General features: G+C 37.8%; 1 protein-coding gene across 9 annotated transcripts in view; it reads right to left on the bottom strand.

Moving 5' to 3' along the window:
• Positions 1-18,761, bottom strand: part of METTL8 (methyltransferase 8, tRNA N3-cytidine) — a 31,005-nt gene extending 12,244 nt beyond the window's left edge. For 5 of the 9 annotated variants that reach the window (XM_068407799.1, XM_068407790.1, XM_068407797.1 and 2 more), the window contains exons 1-6: positions 18,429-18,757; positions 17,937-18,050; positions 10,630-10,785; positions 6,132-6,223; positions 881-1,272; positions 276-325 (exon numbers count right to left, since the gene is read on the bottom strand). In XM_068407799.1, the coding sequence (XP_068263900.1) occupies positions 276-325; positions 881-1,272; positions 6,132-6,223; positions 10,630-10,785; positions 17,937-17,941 (695 nt within the window). In that variant the 5' untranslated portion in view covers positions 17,942-18,050; positions 18,429-18,757. Of the gene's footprint in view, positions 1-275; positions 326-880; positions 1,273-6,131; positions 6,224-10,629; positions 10,786-17,936; positions 18,051-18,428 lie in introns of all 9 variants that reach the window. The other 4 variants (XM_068407795.1, XM_068407791.1, XM_068407792.1 and 1 more) reach the window with 4 other exon arrangements.
• Positions 18,762-18,862: the final 101 nt, after the last annotated feature.

Genomic DNA, 18,862 nt, shown 5'->3' with positions numbered 1-18,862 from the left:
CCTGCTGAGATTAACTATAAGAAATCAGTCTGAATGCACCTGAAGACAAACCTTGTCAGCAAGTATGCTGCCCCCAAGACTAGGGTTGACCAGTATGAGGAGTATCTTGTACCGATGCTACCAACATTATCTGTGGTTTGCAAGCAATCAGAATTTCAAGGCTGTAAAACAATCCACTCAACACTTCCTGCAGCAGTGGTCTAGCCACCAACGTTTGAAGAATATGAAGAAGATGAGAATAGAACTTTCATAGTTGAAAATCCAGCACTACGTACCATAGAACTTTCAAAATAGGAAAGACACTGTTTCCAGCACCGCAACCAACCTAAAGTCAGAAGAGAAACAAAAAGTTAAAATAAATTAGCAAATAAAACCTCATTTTTAAATTTTGTCTTATATTAGTTGGTAGGTAGGACCCAATAGACTTGAAGGTATGTTAGACAGAAAAGGTATAAACAGCTCACACAACAATTCTCAAATCACTTCTATGATTATGTTTCTCCTCAGTGTCTTTGTAAAGCTGAGAGAATCCATCTCTCAAACTGCATAGGAAAATGCAATTTCTTATCCAATTTAACCATTTGGCAAGAATGCATCAAGCACTTGCACTTTAAGACAGAACTTTCCTTAGGAAATTAGAAACCTAACTTCCAGTGAAAACGGAATCTTACAATCTAGCCCTAAATTCTGATTTGGGAGAAACTTTAAAGGGAAAACAAAGCCCAGATCGTAGGTTTCTCTGAACTTTTCTGCCATAAATGAATGTAGTACGTCAAATTCTAAATGTTTACTTTCTTGATACTTACTAAGCGTCTTTATCAGGCTTTTGAGCAATTAAGTGGAGTTGTATGTGACAGGTAGAACATTTGCAGTGCATTACCTCTAATATTCTGTAAGTGGCATCACTACCAGGGAAGGATTCTAGCTTGCCATGTTCTTCTACACAGTTTTTACCCTGAGGATTGTCAGTTACAGATTTTGTTTGTTTTTTATTATATACATATTCTTGTACAGAAGTAGAGCCACCTCCATAATTTTTCTTCCAAGATTTTTCTCCTTCTTCAAACATTTCATTTTTGTGTGAAAAACTGTTGGTACTATTTGGTTTTGTGTGTTCTGAAGAGCTTTCTTCTGTCTTCAACTCTTCTCTTCTTTTTTCTGGAAGAATTTCTGGAAACTCCAGAAACAGCCAATTGCGATCCTTGAAAAAGTTATTTTTATGAGTCTTGTAAAATTCATTCCAATATTTACTGGCTTCTCTCTCATATTTATCTAAAATTAAAACAAAACAAAAAACTTGGTGAATATGAACTTAGCTACAAAATACTGTAAAGCAACATGGAATTTGGATCCCAAATTTACAGTTTAAAAATTCTTAGTTTACCACATTGTACACATTTAAATAAAAACGCATGGATTTTGGGTCTTACCTTAATCTGTGCTCAAAGTAACTCCTACGAGGCTTTTATTAGATTTTATATCACTTAGAATGAGGCAGACAGGTTTTCTGCATCATCTATTTTTTTAATGTAGTGACATAGTAGAATAGCATCACCAAAATATGCAATTTTAAGTTTCTTAGACAAGCTTTCATGTCTCAAATTATAAAAGCAATGCATCATTTCAATTAAACGTTCTCCATGTTTTTCCTATTTAAGAAATACTCAAACAAAATTAATTTCATGATTTATGAAACTCTATAAACAATTGCAAATTTGCTGGTAGCTAGTCATCTCAAAAGAAATAGCAATTAGAAATCCAGTTCTGTGAACTGGAGTGATAAATGCTACTGCATAGCCAATAGACAGTAATTCACTCTTAACCATTTAACGGTGCAGTTTTGACAGAAAATGACAATACAGTCAGAAGCAACATATTGGCTTTCTTACTTCCAAAACACTTCAGAGAGTCTTACAATAGACCTTTGTGTTAACTTCTAATTCACAAAATATTCTAACTGAATGTTAGAATGTCAAAGAATAGGACTGGAAGGGATTTCACCCAGTCAGGGAATTCATACACCTTTTCCACAGAAATTTGTCCAACTTGTTCTTAAAATACCACCTTTCATACAGGTTTGACAACTTTCTTCAGTAATATATTACAGTCCTTCACCATCTGTCCAGTTAGGATCCTTTTCCACTACCTAACCTGAAATTTCCTTATTGCAATTTAAGTCTAGAAATTCTCATCCCGTTAACCAAGCAGACAAAGCAAAGATTACCCAATTCTCTTTGCAACACCTATTTGCTTATTTGAAGTCTTTTACTATGTCTCCCACAAACAATCTCTTTTCTAGATTGTCTAAACCTGACTCTTTCCTTTTTTCCACAGAAGTAATGATTTTCAGACTTCTGATCGTTTTCATTTTTCTTCTCTAGATTCTCTTCAATCGATTTACTACTTTTTGGTGCTATATTCCGGTAAAGGCATTATCAACACAGAGCAAAAGGAATATTTTATGAGGCTTACAGGCTGTAATCCTGTTTACAACTCCCAGCTTGCCATTTTGCAACAGCACGACACTGCTGATTCAGCTAGTGATTCACCACAACCCTCAGATCTTCTTCTGCAAAATGACTACCTAGCCAATTGTTTCAGAACCTAGTATTTTTTTTTCAAGGAATTATTCCTAAGCAAAGTATTCTGCATTTATTTTTAGCAAATGCATATCTTTCAGATCCTTTTTTCCCACCATTTGCCAGATCTTTCTGAATCCTAATCCTGTCTTTCACCACACTTGAAACATCTCTTCACTTAATATCATCTTCAAGTCTCCCATTTCCTGAGGTCACTAATGAAAATACCAAGCAGAACTGGACATGGAACAAAACGCTTCTCTACCCAGCACAGCCTTCCATTCTGAAAGGATCTCTCTAGGCATTCATTCACCCAAAAGCAGTTTCATTAGCTCTCGCTTGCCTAACTTGCTTATGAAAATGTCAAGTAAAGCAAGTCAGAAGCCTGACTAAGGATAAATTTCAGGACGTCTGCTGTTTTTTCCTTATCCCCAGGGCTTGTAACCTTCTCCAAGAAGGAAATTAGCTTGATTTTACATGATTTATTCTTGAAAAATATTTGTTGGCCAGCATTCATCTCCTTTGTTCTTCCAAACCCAGTGTCTGCAAGCTCTGGATTATCTCTTCCAGTATTTTTCCAGGAATTGAAACTAATTCTCTGACTCTCCTTTTTTCCCCACCTCCCTTTTTAAAAAAATAAATATTCTCTTTTCTACTTTCCCAGTCATCCATGTACCCTATGGATGTACTTTGTAACCTGTTCTTTCTCAGCACAGGAACAAGATCTTTCCTCCTTCTCACTAGCACTAATTGTGCTAGCCACTGGACTGCAGCTAACCCTTTCAAAGGCAGGCTGATAAAAAGATAAGAATTACAGCTTTTTCAATGTCTCTTTTGTTGATGGTTTTCCCTTCCTCATCTCTCCTAAGTACCAAACCAAATCTTTTTCTTGTTTTTTTTCCCCCCCCTCATTCCCAAAGCATTTACAGAAGTGTTTCTTGTTACCCTTGATGTCTCTTGCTAAGTGTACATATAATGTGTTGCCTTTTTTATTTTGTCCCTACTCATTTACACTGACCCATTAATTCTTTTAATATAAATGCACAGGTAAATACATTTACCTGTAAATAGGTGCATTTCTCCTACTACTCTCATTTAAATCTTAACATACAATTTCCTAAATCAGTACAGCTTTTCAGAGATAAACAAGGCTGACAATTATCATTAGAGGCACAGACAGGCAGTGGGAAGTGGCAAGGAGGTGGCAGAATGCCTTGTCCTACAATTTTTTAAAATTTAATATATAATACATGCGATTGTATTATTAAAGGGCAAGACCCAGCCATGCAGAGTAATTGTACAGACTTGTTTTGTAAGTGCAGAGTTGACTGAGGTCATAATATACCAGATTTCAATAGTGTAAGCTGCACATTCATAGATTGCTCACCTTCAGTATAAAAACCAAACCTTCTACTCAAAAGGTTCTTAAGTCATTATCACGCCTTGTTATAGTTACTACTTTTCTACAAGTCTGCTCAGAACCCTTGTACTTAAATTCCCATCAGGTTTTCCAGAATTCAGAATTGGAGGAAAGCAATGGCTAAAGTCAGCCTTTCAAATTGTATTAGCACGCTATTACCTAGGTTCAAGTGAAAGAACACTTTACTTCCCATTCTTTCACTGGTCACTCCTGCACCACCGTGTAATAACCACACATGAAGTATCAATTTTTTGTTTCATTTTTTATATTTAAGCAGCCTGACTACTAATTTTTCCAAAGCATGTAAAAACAACAAAACTAACAAATGTATCACCTTTTGAGACAAAAAAAATCCCTTATTTAGTCAATTGATCTTTCTCCTTAACAGAATCTTTAAAACACTAGCGGGCATGCCTGAGAAGAAACTGGATGTGCTAATAAGTAAATCAAATTCCTAAAGCTAGTATCATGAGTTCATTCTGTTTAATTTCTCTTGTTTTAATGAGGCTCACCAGAACTATTCTATTTTAGTGAGGTGATAGTATTGTTGAAATCTGTCTTGTCTTTTTCCCCTTATTGTAGTTTCCGAGGTCCCAAAATAACCTGCTTGTTAGCTTCAGTCTAGTTCATTGTTTACACAAATAGGCCAAAATGTACTTCCACTCGCAGAATGAAGCTGAAGCTTTCTGAAGGAACACTATCAGCAATGCTCACCTATTCAAGTTCTAAACAGAGGGGCATTCATAGGAAATCTCCTTGGATTCTTGTATTTCTTGGCAATAGACAAATGCTTGATTATTCCATTTCTCACCAGCACAAACTAAGTTATAATTGATTGTAGATGAAGAATGAAAGGTTCCATGAGCCACATGGTTACACAGCTTACTTTTCAATTATGAGCTCTTTTTCAACTTTGTATACGAAACGAACGAAAATATTAGATGTCATTTTTGAAAAACATTGTACTCCTGTATTTAGATACAGAACACGAGAGGTAACAGAAAAGGGCAGGATGACAATCCCAGAGCATTCAAAGTGATGAAAGGCATACAATCCAAGACACATTACAGGTAATTCAAATAAACTCCAACATGTGCCCTAGTTACACCAATGAAACTGAGCACAGGATCGTAATAACACTATCTAATTTGACAGGTTCAAAACAACGCTAAGTAAACTGAGGCCCAGGACATCCAAGTAATTGTTTCCAGAATATCTTTCTAATAAAGGAACAAATTAAGAATCCAGTCTTCTATGTTACTATCAAGTTGATACTCCAGCTTTAGCATATATAACTATCCTAGAGTTTAGTCTAGGTTTTTAGTCTAGGTGCAACGTGCTCTAAATGAGCCTGCTTTAGCAAGGGGTTGGACTAGAAGATCTCCATAGGTCCCTTCCAACCCCAGCCATTCTGTGATTCTATTTAGTTTGCCAGTTCGAACCTAGAGCTATCATTCTTCAGAAACACAGAATACATTAAGTTTCCCTCTCTGAAGACAGGCATGAAATTCCTTAATCATTTACAGAGCAGACTCTGCATGGCATAATATATTGGAACACCTTCCACACAAAATGAACACACTGCTTCCTGAAGCACTCCCAGCTTGGCCTGGCTAAGGTAGCAAGCTGGTACCAGCTGGGACCAGTGCAACTTTCACGGCACTTAACTGAAACATGGTGCAATATACAAACACTAGCTCTCGAAATAGTCCACAAATCATTAAAAAGCATTTGAATATTGTACATGGGAACTTTCATCCCCAGCACCCTAGCTGGCTGCAAATTCATTCCCTTTGATGAAGCAGCAATCCTGTGTAGTAGGATTTTTATTCTGAAGAACTGCAAAAGGAGCCACAACTTGCAACCGCACCATGCTGATGTACTTGTTCTACATAGAGCTTATTGCCCCCTCCAAATACAAAATTGCTCAAATAAGTAACTGAATTGCTAGAAAAACACACTTTGAGACAATCTTCTGAGGCAGCAGAGGAAAAAAAAAAAAACACCCAACCAACAAATTTAGACAAGAGAATGTAGAAATAAAAAGAGTGGCCCTGGATTTTACAGCATCTTCAAATGCTTTAATAAATAGCATTAAAATAGGAATTTTTAAGGCCTTATGAATTTGTTACCTTGGTCTTCCCACTGGACTTTCACAATTGAGTTCTCTGCCGCTTTTTCCTTGGCATTCTCCTCTTCTTCTTGTGACCACTGCATGTGGTCCCTGCAAAAGGCAGTTGAAGAACGAGCCTTTAAATAGGATTCTCCATAATCTTTTTTCTCCAGGGAAAACAGTCACAAATTAGCTACACTGTCTCAAATACATTTTCTTTTTGAATGCAAGCAAAAGACCACAAGGAGACTGACAGTTAAAAATTAAGTTTCAATATATGATAGATAAAAATTAATTACTAGTTAGGTAAAACTCAAGTGAAATGATTAAGAAAAATTTTCCAAGTGCCAAGAGGCTGAAGTAGTACGCATTTTTTTTTTCTTAATAATAGGATTAACATATATCTTGTATATTGAGTGCATTTATAGGAACGTATTTTGAGTGTCCCATTAGAGTTGTGTTTAGCTGGATATAATAGACCTATCAACAAACACCCTGATGCAAGAAACTTCTCACATACTAAGGTTTATGATGAGGATCAAAGGTCATTTATCAAAGGAATCAGCTGTTCCTGAAACAGGGAGCATAATCCACCTATTCAAGTGGAACTGGTGGAACTAATGAACAGGATTTTACTTATTTGGGGAATAGAGACAGGAAACATTTAGAAAAAAGAAGAATGAGACATTCCTAAGAAAAGACAAGCAGTGCTGCAATGGTTCCAGAGTCTATGCTATCTATATTTGTGTAAAGTGGTTCACTAAATGTTATATTAATCCATTAAATGGTCACAGAACTAAGCCAAGATCTGACCCTGATGACTAAAGTGCCTTCCCTGCAGATTCTGTGTTTGGATCAGGCCGCAATGGGGAGTGCCCAAAAACACGCTGCTGGCAGCTTTTAAAAACAAATCAACTGTCCCTCCAAATTGTCCAGTCTGAGCAGTTTTAGAAATCAGATTAAATTAGATAAAGTAATTCAAGTAATCTGTTAGATCCTCATCCTACTGAAATCAATTAACTGAAAGCCTATGACTAAAATTCCATTGGCTACTATGGGAAAAGGAACAAGGTACCAACTTGAAAAGAGTTTATTGTCTCTAAAAGCTAATGAGCATCTTCCTGTTCCATGCTTGGTGACATACAGGTAATTTAATTCTTAGACCTCCACTGTTCCTTTTTTTTTAATTGTGGGAGACTAATTGGTATGTATTTGTCTGCTTGCCTCAGACTTGATTTCCGCATCTCTACTAAAATATTTCTCATTATTGTCCCCAGCAAGTTGCCTCTCCCCTTCCTGTATTTGTTCGTATACCAAATGTTCCTGTGCAGTGTCAAGGCTCCGACAGACGTGCTGTAGTAGAATAAAACTGAATTACTAGGCAGCCATCCTCTTGGAAAGACCTGCTTCCCTCACTGCTGTCACCGTTTTTGACCTTGCCTATTCCAGCAAGTTGAAACCAAGGACAATTCAGATGGCAATAATATTTGTCAGAATGGCTGACCGTATGACTTGCTGCGGTATAAGCTTTAGCCAATCAATTTCAATCCATCATCGTGTGTCTGTCAGAGCCCTTAGGGGCTCTACACACAATACTATAGGTGCCTGAAGTCCTCCATCTTCATCAACAACTTTTTTTCCTTTTGTCCCTCCTTGGAAATTCATAAAGCTGAAGAAAGATCTCTTGGCTCTTTCCTAGAAATTTCTATAGGGAAGACCCCAAAGAACAGGACTGCAGCAGCACTTCTTGATCAAAATCTGCAAAAGAGGGGACATAGCATAGTTCTTATGCAAACTATTTACACAGTTTGGATGCTTCAAATGAGGCAGCTCCTTCAGCAATACAAGCCGTCAGGAACACAGGATACAGAAGAATTCTAAGCACAGAGGTGTTTAAATACAGAAGCGTTAAGCTGAACATTGACAGCAGCAAAGCAAGCTATCCATTTTAACCACACCAGGAACTGTTAACATGAGTAGGCCTGACATGAGATCAAGCAATGCTACTGTCAGTTCAGCTTATTCAACTCATCCCTTTTCCATTAACTTGTTTGCTAACATAGGTTTTAATTATTCCAGAAAACTAACGTGTGAAAACTATGCCAATTACTAACCTGAATAGAAGCAGACATTTTTTGCTCTTATGTTTAGCATCATTCATTACTTCTCTCTCAAAATGACAGAAATGCACCACAGCAAATATCTAAAGCATTGGTTCCCAAATTTAATTTGCTTAGTATTCCTAACAGCAATGGCAGCAGCTCTTGGCTCCCTGCCAATTCACACACAGGTAAAGAGAAGGACACCACTTTATGAAGTACCAAAGATGATGAGCGGAAAACAGAAGGACATAAATCCTCATACATCAATGCTAGGGAAGATGTCTCTCTTATGTTCACCCTGCACGATCTGTTTAGCTCAACCACCACTCATCCTGATCCCCCTTATCTCCCTAGTGAGAACCCTGCTGATTCAGCCAGCTTCAGATCCAGGGACCTCCCTCTACTTCATAGCTAGGTTCTAGATTTATCAAGACCTTTGCAACTTCCATGCAGCCTCTGCTCCAGCTCAGTTTCACCTGTTTTCCCTTGTGAGCTACGTGGATTCATCTGCAGATCCACTTTCTGAACAACCCTTTCAATCCCCTCTTCACAATCCATCCCAACCACCTGCATCATAGTTTGATAACTAGACTGTCACCAAATGCTAGCAAGAAAAACTGAAGCTACACATGACCAGTTATTTGGAAGGAAATTAAAAAATTAAACAAAACTGAGTTTTGTCAAGGTATAATGTTACAGAAAAAGGGTGGCCTTTTTCTTAAAACCTTTTCCTACCTAGACTACATAGCCTACATTTGAATCAGCATTCACACGAGTAGAGGATTGTTCCACCTAACAGGAGGTCCTGAGTCTGGAAGATACTTAAGAACTACACTGCATACAAATTCATGAAACACAGAGATAAACTTTACACTCTTTCAACACAAAAACCAGCCAGCTCCCAGCTTCCTTGACCAAGGAACTTACAGAAGTATAGATAACTCTAGATTTGGCCTTAAGGTGGTATGTGTTGGGGACCGTGGCTTGGGGACATCTAGTTTAGAAAACAGTAATAGGTGACAGATCTATTTGCATATCTTACCTCATGAGTTAAGGCCAAATTTAGAGACTGAAAAGAGTAACGAAGATATTAGTTTATTAACCAGAAGACAATCTTCTGTGTCATATTCTTAAGATCTTTTTATTCATCAGAATTTTATTAGAGAAACTTTTTAAATATTTTAGATTAAAAAGTTAAATGGACCAATTAACAAATAAAATGAACTACTATAAAGAATAATAATTTTTAAAAACCCAGCAAGCTGGAAACTTCGTTTCAGAATAAAAGCTTGTCCAATAACTTCTCTGACAGTTGCCAGCAGGGGACACCTCAGAAGAAGGTATAAAAACTGCAGATTACTTTTATGAAGTAAGCTTAAGCCCTGAAATTGGTCATCTGTTACTCCTATGTTATGTTACCCATTGATTATCATTAGCCACATCCAGTCGCTTTTCTAATTTTGCTAAATCCTTGCTCTCAAAAATAGTGTGTGGCAGAATTCAAAAATATCTTTTAAAATCATGTAGAAAATTTCTTGTATAGCTTCTAAACTCCCCACTTCTCTTTTAGTCAAATATTCCTTGTTCTTAAGTTATGAACTATAGGAATAAAAATTCCTGGTCTTCCAAATACCTTAAGTAGATATTCTTCTACTTTCTAGATAGATTTAGATATTTTTGTATCCTTCTAACACTTCCTGAATCACTTACTGTTTTGTATTCAATTCCATTCCATGGTCAAAAATCCTAGCCTTTTCAATCTCAGTTTTCCCACTGCGTTGACTAGCATTCCCACTCTTTTCTGAGCTGCCATTAATCATAAAAATACCTTTTAGGGATGGAGATGTACTGCTGCAAATCAGGGCAATTCTTATTCTAGTTGACGTTTACATGTTAACATTTTCTTTGCTACTGTATCGCTTATTTGTGTTAAGATTCAATTTACTTTTTTTGACAATTGTGCACTGTATGGAAATCTCTGCTGAACTCTCTGTACTATCTTCAGTACACCTTTAGAAGAATACAAGTAATTTACATGTTCCTTTTGGAATTGTGTCAATTTTAGAACACAGCGCTAATCCAGTATGCAACATTATTGTACCTAACTAGTAACTTTCTGCCATTATAACATGGTCTACTTATCCTCTACACTTTCTGTCTCCTAATTCATTACTGATCTATAACAATATTTTGCCTTTCATTCCATGACTAACTACTTGCTCAGCAGCTTTGTATGCAAGTCACTGAGAACTCATAACTGTCAGGTTACTTGTGACAGTCTCAAGTTCTCTCTAGCTCTACCTTTCAAAGTCTATTCTGGCAGTCCATCGTTATATATACACACACCCCCCATTATTCATCATAGTAAATAATATACAAAAATATATGAAAATCAGTCTTGAAGAAACATCTCACCACATGTTATGCTCAAAAACCTTAGAAGGATCAGTTAAAATCCGTGATCCAAGTGGAACAGCTGGTCGTCTACTACTTTGGTGCCTCTGTTGCATCTTGCTTTTCCTCAGACATAAAGCAGAAAGCCTTGTAATGAAATTCATTTTGTTCAGAGACCTGAAAACACAATTAACTCAAATTACAGTTTTGCTGTAACTTAATTGTTTATGTCACTTACATGAGAAACTGGTCAAATAATCAAGCACCAATAGCAACTTTATTACTAAAGTTTTACTATAATATCAATTTAAATAATTCTGCTTTTCAGAAAATAGCAACATCCCTACAGTGTGCTGAAAACCCAAATATTCCCAAAGTAGGCTACTGGAATTAAACCAGTTGAAGAATAAATTATTTGGTATCATTTCAAAGTCCTATCAGGCAGGGGAAAAAAAAAAAAAAAAAAAGGAAATACACAGTAAAACAATAAACCAAGTTTGACATTGTACCTTTAAGCAGACAATCAAGAAGTGGTCAGTAAAGAAACCCTTTGTTCTAGTGGGTACATACTGCCATTGAGATTGACATTTTTCACCCCATTCACTAGATAACCATCTTCAAAAGATTTCACCCTAGAACTGTGACTGTGGTTCTACGCTTTTAGATAGAAAATGAAAGATTTTTTTTTTTTTTTAAGTGCAAACATTATGCACCAGAAAGCCTTCCAAAATTTCTGTCATGTAATCTGATACCCATTTAATGCCCTTTTTGAAACGAATGGTTTTAGATGTTAAATTTCTATTCATGCAAATTATAAAGTGCTTCAGATTTTTCTATTATATGTATAATTCTCTCTTATATTGCTATAACTTACTTTACTTGGAATCTCTTCACACAGTATTAATAATGAAAGATAACAAGTGTGTGTAGCTAGTACCAGCATTTTGTCTTGTTGGGGTTTTGGGGTTTTTTTGCGTATTCTATGAGATAAGTAAATCAAAATACCCCCTCCTACTACTTGTGCTTTTGTGTTTTTTCCCCCCTTTAAATGCTCTGCACATGACTTTTTTTCCCTGCCTTTTTTTTTTTTTTTTGGAGTGCTTCTTCTGTATAAACCACACATACAAGTTTAATGCACTGGAAATACAAAGTGTAGTTACAAAAGAACAGGCACGCTTTAAATACAGACATTATTAGAAAACATTCTGTGCAAATTGGTTACAAAATGAAGATTTTTATCGTGAGGAAAGTAGTACTATTTGATCACAAGTCTTGTTCTGTGAATAAAAAAAGATTAATTTGTACACATCAATACAAAGCCTGGCAGAGGAATCACGTCAATTACATGAACAATTCCTCATTTAAGGTGTACTTTTGAATGAGTCATGCTTTAAAAAGGCATTGTTTATTCATTTTAAGCCTACAGGGAAAAAGAAAAAAGGAAAAAAACATTAAAATTTCTTTTATTTGTCAAAGATTAAATAAAATGGGGTTTGCCTTTTGGCTGTCAATGACAAATGAAAACACTGACAAATGTTGGCTGCTGGGACTGCAATGTTACCAGGATATGGGGCATCACCATACAGTGAAAATGTAACATTTAGTCCTATTAAAAAAATGAAAACCTCTTCTAATGTTAATGAGTTTATTACAGCTTCTTTTTTTTTAAATGTGGCTTAGCAACAAAACAATTCCAGTTCATACTTTAATTACTCCAAACTGTTCATCCTTTGCTTTTGAAAATATGTATGCATTTTTCATAACATAATGCATAATTATTAACATATATGGAATATTATGAAATAATAGTTATGAGACATGAAAATTAACACACCATGACAATTTCTGCAAAATGTGTAATTTACATAAAGGCAATGTTCTTGAAAACAGAAACAAACAGAAAATCCCCCAAAACCCCAAACCACAATCTGATCTAAAATTATGATTATTAAATTATAGAAATGCCTGGATTCCATGATCACGTTGCAAACTGTTTACAAATCCTCTTCCTCCTTCAATCATTCAAAAAGACCTGAGATAGTATCTTGCATTTCCTGTGCCAGCATTGATATTCAACATAAAATACAATGACTCAGCTGCTAGGCTAGCCACATAATTTTTCTTGGCTTTTTAAATATCTCGGTAAGAACATGAAAAGATGCACAGATGGGAATTCTAGTCAGATGACTAAGATGATCTTGCACCAGTAAAACCAGAGATGCAGCTCTTTTTATGAGAATGTGATCCTTTGAGGGGTAATTGCACAATTTTAGCTGATAAATTCTGAAACCTCAAGAAAATGAAAGGAGAGTGGGGTAGGTGGGGGAGTTAAGTTTACCGTTGCATCCAGCATTAAATGTAAAGGAACTCCTTGGAGACATGCATGTATATCCCTGAGAGTTAGAGTGATCCATAGATGGTGAGATTAATGGGCAATCTGGCAACTAAAAGTTCAAAAAGCACCTAAATGATTTGGAAACCTAAATTACATTATTGCTCAATTGTTTCCCTAATTGATTTTGTTAATGAAACAGGCAAACACCCTTTCTCTTTGTCAGATAAGATGATCATACCCTGAGCCACGACAGCAAGAAATGTTGTCTGAAAGAATTAGGAGTTACTTCGTTGTTGAGGGCCATGGTCAGGAAGGTTTTAAGTTTGATTATTGATCAAAGCAATTCAACCTTCATCTTTAAGGATATTATCATGAAACTGAACTACATTTAAAATGCCTATATTTTGTGGCAGAATAACTATTTTTCAGAAAAAACTTTAAAGAAACAACGCACTTGGTAACCACACTCAAAAGCATCATGGAAGATTTTTTTCCCCTGTGGAGCACAGCCTTTCAGCCTTCGGAATTTTGTCATTGTTACAAATACAGATCAGGTCCTCAGTTTAGAAACTTTAGGAAAACAGCCTTAAAACTCTTCCCCTCCCCAAACAATCTAACACAGCACCTTTAGTACAGCTTTCTGAAGGCGGACATGCAGAAGAAGGTATACACATCAACTCCAGCCAGACCTGAAATAATAGATTTCTAATTGATGTTGGCATTAAAACCTCTGAGCAGTCACATCCACAGAGAAAATACTAGAGATACAGGAGAAAAGAACTGTGCTAATCTTGCTTTTTAAATAGTTAATTATACATCACAAAAAACAACAAACAGAAATAACCTGTCATTTTTGTCCGACAACCTGGTTCAATGAACTTATTGGATGAAAACATTTTGACATTTGACTGATCTCCAACTACAAAGCTAACAACTCCTTCCATTTCCAATCACTAAGCCTAATTGTAGAGTCTCCATTACAAAGAAAAAAAAATAGCCTATATTAGGTGCAGCTTATGTTACATTTCTAGACAGAAGAGTATTCTGGAAACAATGAACTTCATACAATTACTACTTCTGCTTGGCACTTAGAAGCTTATCTACACAACATTTGACGATTAATCCTCAATGATCTCCTGTAAAGTGTAGCTGATCTGTTTTATCACCATCAAACACTACCAAAACTCAGAACACCTTACACAAAACAGATGCAAGTAGCAATTATGGACACAAAGCGAAAAATTCTCCAAGACAATGATAACACAGAAGGTATAACTATGAATTACCAGTGGTTATTTTTAAAACACATACATATTAATATTTCAAATCAAGAGTGAGACGGGGAGGAGGAGGGGACTTTACTGTCAACCAGACATGTTCATTAAGTGAATGCTTAATGCTATTCCATTCTACCAAGTGACTAAACATGCCCTCTGGGGGCTTCATGATTAGTCTTTCAATGATATACTTCAAAAAAATTGTGCACATTTGAAACAATAGGCTATTTCACAACTTTTCAAACTCAGCACATCTAAAACTCTCAACTGTTTTTCCTTCTCATGCATCACCACCAGCAATGATGCAGGCCTCCCTGTCAGCACACAGCAACTTCAGTAAAACTACTGAAGAGCACTGACTACCAAGGGGAAAAGAAAAACAAAACAAAAAATTATTTTGATTTATTCTGACTCCTGTAGAGACAACACAGTTAACATTGGTTAAAAAGCAACAGCAGATAAAAGCAAACAAACCTCACCAGAAATTATTTTAACCACACGTACAGAAACATTGAGTAAGAGTCTGTTCTTATACCACCTGCCATGTGGCCTGTTAAAAAGTCAAGCGAAGAGGAAATAGTTTATACAATGGTAGAGGGAGGAAGAGAGGGAGGGAGGGAGATAAAACTGCTCATTTACTGAAAATATTTACTTGAATCACCACACATTCAGGAAATCAGCAACAGAACTTGAAGGTACGTTATTTGGGATAAAATAATGTAGGTAAGTACTATATAATCGCTTCTAAAAGTAAGACAGACAAACAGCTACTAGGGACAAGCAGAGAGCTAGAAGTCCTTCAGAGTTTAAAAAAATATTATTGAGTTCCCTAATTTTGTATTCATTGAGAATTGTTTCTCAGGCACTATTCTCCATCTTGATACTCCAGTTGGAATTATTCTGCTATATAAACCATTTTTGCAATATCTTCTAAAACTACAGGTTTTATAATTGTATTTTTGGTTTTATTTTTAAGAAGCATTCGTACCATTCCTATAAAAAAGGGAAAACATTCTTCAATTGAGACTATGAACTGCAAAATTAATTCTTGCTGGCATATGATTCTATTGATCTTGGAAGAAAGTGGTAGCAAATAAAGCTTTCTCCGCAGTACTAAGGGAATCAGCTATACTAGTTAATATGTTTTTAAGCTAAGGAAGACAGTTTGAAAAAATGCAACTAAAGATAAAATAATGGCAACTGCAAGATCAAACTGCAAGATGAATGGCCAACAAGGAAGAAAGAAACAGGTACCTTAGAAATAGAGATATATTTTACTTACTGAATCTTTAATCAATTAATGTGAACATGAACTAACTAATAAAAGCATTTTATTTGAATTAATGGCATGGATAAAACATGGAGTTCAGTTGCTACAGATGACTAATTGTCCTGGTTTGGCCTAAACCAGGCCGATTTTCCTTTCAGTGATTTTTACTTTCAGCTAAGTCTCCTCTAAGTAACTGCATTTTCTGAAACTAACTGCATGTTTTTGCAGACAGTGTCTGCTTCCAGGACTGATAACGCTCGAAGTTTGTAGTTATCACTGAGGCACCGGTAGGGATGTTGTGCAGAAAGGCTCTTGCTGTACTTATTCTTGAGAGAAACCAAGGTCACTGCTGAATTCCTCATTGCTTACGAGTGAAGAGCCGAAGGGGGGTCGCAGCTGCAGAGGGGAGCGGACAGGGCAGGTGACCCAAAATTGACCAACGAGGGTATTCCATCCCATACACGTCATTCTCGGTATAAAGTGGGGGGATCACGAGGGTCTCGCTCTCTTTCTGCTATGGCCGGTGTCCAGGGAAGACTCCGTCTGTTTTCCTGCTGCCCCCGATCCCGATCCGTGCATCCCTGAATCCAGCTCTCGACCATCGCTAGGCCCAGCCTGGGCCTTCCCGGAGCCTGCCCTGCAGTGCCGGTGGTGACGTGGCTGACTTCAGGGGAGCTCAATCTTGGTTTTGTATATATATTTGTATATATTTGATTATTTCTATTATTATTATTATACTTTTTTTTTTTCATTATTATAGTTTATTAAAACTGTTTTAATTTTCCAACCCAGAAGTCTCTCTCCCTTTTCCCTTTCCCTCTGGGGGGAGGGGGGGGGGATAACAGAGGGCATCTGCCGCCGGTTTAATCGCCAGCCCAGCTTTAAACCGTGACACTAATGTAATTTGTTCTATCCTAAACTAAAGCTGAGGTCCTAGTTCTTTTTTCACTTGCAAAGGCAGGTGATAAAACATTCTGACAGAAGCTCGTCAAAAAACGCTGATTCAAGAAAATCACAGTATTTTAAAGAAATGTAGCAATTCTGTCGACACTTTAATATATTCAAACGTTGTTATTTTTTGGAATGTTGAAAGATTTTGTTTTGATCAGGACAAGTGTTTTGTTGAAATTGCATTATTTCCATTTATCATAGAGATGTTCTGACTTCACCATTAAAGACTGTTTTGCCTTTAAAATGAAGCTTCAATAAAGTATTTTAACTGAATTCAAAATACTTCAACTTGTGAAGAATACTTTCATTCCAACTGAAGCTAAAACTATATTTTGATATCCTAGAATCATTCTTGAAATGGAATTTCTACTTTTGTACTGAATCTATTTATAGTAACATTTTCAGTGTTAATTGTTCTGCTGTTACGTGTTTGTAATACCTACTAAAGGCACACTCAGAAACAGTGTCATTATAAATATTATTGACTAAAATAATTTCAATAACAGAAATTAAAAAGATACCAGTCACTCTTAGTACAAATTTCTTAAATATTACATAAGGTAGAAGAGGCAAATGCACAAATAATTCTTTAGGCTACTATTGTGCAAACACCTGCACATTTGTTTAATTTTACAGACAAGTTGTCCTCACACATATCAATGAATGTTTGTAGGATATGGGATTTAAATATGTAAGTATTGTGTGCAATCCTTTACTTTTTGCCCCTATTTTTCTGCTTTTCCCATGAGGTAATTTACATCTTTTCCTGGTATTTATACAGCAGAACACAACACGAAACTGATTTACTAAATTAATCTATTGACAAGTTTACCATCAAGAGGAAGCCGTCACAAACACAGCTCAGAAATAAGGCTTCCTAGTTAACCTGCGCACCCTCTGGTGGCTGCTGCTTACATAGGAAGAAAAAAAAAAAAAAAAAAGCTGTGTTGACTTTATGTGTACATACCCATGCACAGGGAACATACATCTAAGTCTCCAAATCCATCTTTCAAACACTTAAATTGTTTTTCAACCCTATTTTCTACAAAATACTGAACATGTGACTGTATTACCTAACAATCAAAAGATGATTTGTCTCAACACAAACCACGTTTTTCTATTACTAAAGATGCTGAGAACAGAGATAGAACAACATGAATTTTACTACTATCTATAATTTACTTTGGAGAACCTCGTTCATTTACATCCCTGCAAGACTCTGGATGCCCACATGGACTTTGCTTAGGTGCAGCCTGCCCCGTCAGCTCTGAAGTCACTGGCTATGTTGCCGATCCACCAGACAGTATGCGGTGTCCTCACATACTCTTCAGAGGAGCAACTGCAACCACCGTGTTTGTGTGTTTAGCTCACTTCATCCAAATAACTGCAAAGCACCAGAAAATCACAGGAATCTGTCTTTTGTTACAGTATCAGCAAAGATTAAAGGTTCCTCTCAGAGACCCGGAAACATAAAAGATCAGCAACTTCCACATACCCCATTTGGGCGCCTGGCCTCTGGCAAGGAAAGGGAAACGAGTTCTTCCACAGACTTCAGTGGCTCTGCTGGCAAGCAGCTGTTGATGATGGTGACAACTTTTGGGACATAGCTCTAAAAATACAAAAATGAAGTGTCACGCATCTCAAGAAGTTGCTGTTGGCCCTGGACTTTTAAACAGTTTTAAAGAAATCCTTTAAAATCCCGCCCCCACCAGGTCCGGCTACACGCCACCCACCACAGCAGTATCCACAGCCACCCGTGGCCGATGCCACAAGCAGGCAGCGTGGCTGACCGCCGCCCGCAGAGCTCAGCCCGGGCGCTCACACCCGGCCGTGCCCCGCGGGGAGCCCCCCCGCTCCCCGCCCGGCGCCCCGTCCCGTCCCGCCGCCCAGCTCCGGGGGCTTCACTCTCCAGCAGGAAGAAATTAAAATAAAGGAGAGAAGTTCCCACTTGTTCTTAACTGAACTGCCGCTAACAAAACTTTCCTGCCTTTATTTTTAAAAGACAGCGGGTAAAACGCTTCCATTTACACGCTCTGCGTGCCGACGCGCACTGCCTTTGCTCAGTCCCTTCAGCGCAGGGTACGGCAGCCGCAGCGGAGCCGGGCCCGGGCACAGCTCCCGGTGCCCGGGCGGCTCCGGGGGTACCGGCGGGCCACCACTGCCGGCGCGTCTCACCGACCTCCGCGCAGCGACCCTCCCTCCTGCCCCGCGGTTCTCCGTGCGGCGTCCCACCAGCGGCAGCGCCGCAGCAGCCCCCGTACCGGGGGAGCGACCCCTCTCCCGCCCGCTCCCTGCGGGCACCCACGCGGGCGACAGCTGCGGCGCCGGAGAGAGCAGGCGGGCGGCCGCGGGGCACGGCGGGAGATGTAGTCCGGGCGCGCCGCGGCATTCCGCCCGCGAGAACTACAGTACCCGGCGGGA

The sequence above is a fragment of the Nyctibius grandis genome, chromosome 9, assembly GCF_013368605.1.
Source record: "Nyctibius grandis isolate bNycGra1 chromosome 9, bNycGra1.pri, whole genome shotgun sequence".
In the NCBI taxonomy this organism is placed as follows: Eukaryota; Metazoa; Chordata; class Aves; order Nyctibiiformes; family Nyctibiidae; genus Nyctibius; species Nyctibius grandis.
Note: the sequence above shows the minus strand (reverse complement) of the source record. Positions and strands in the feature narration are given on the sequence as shown.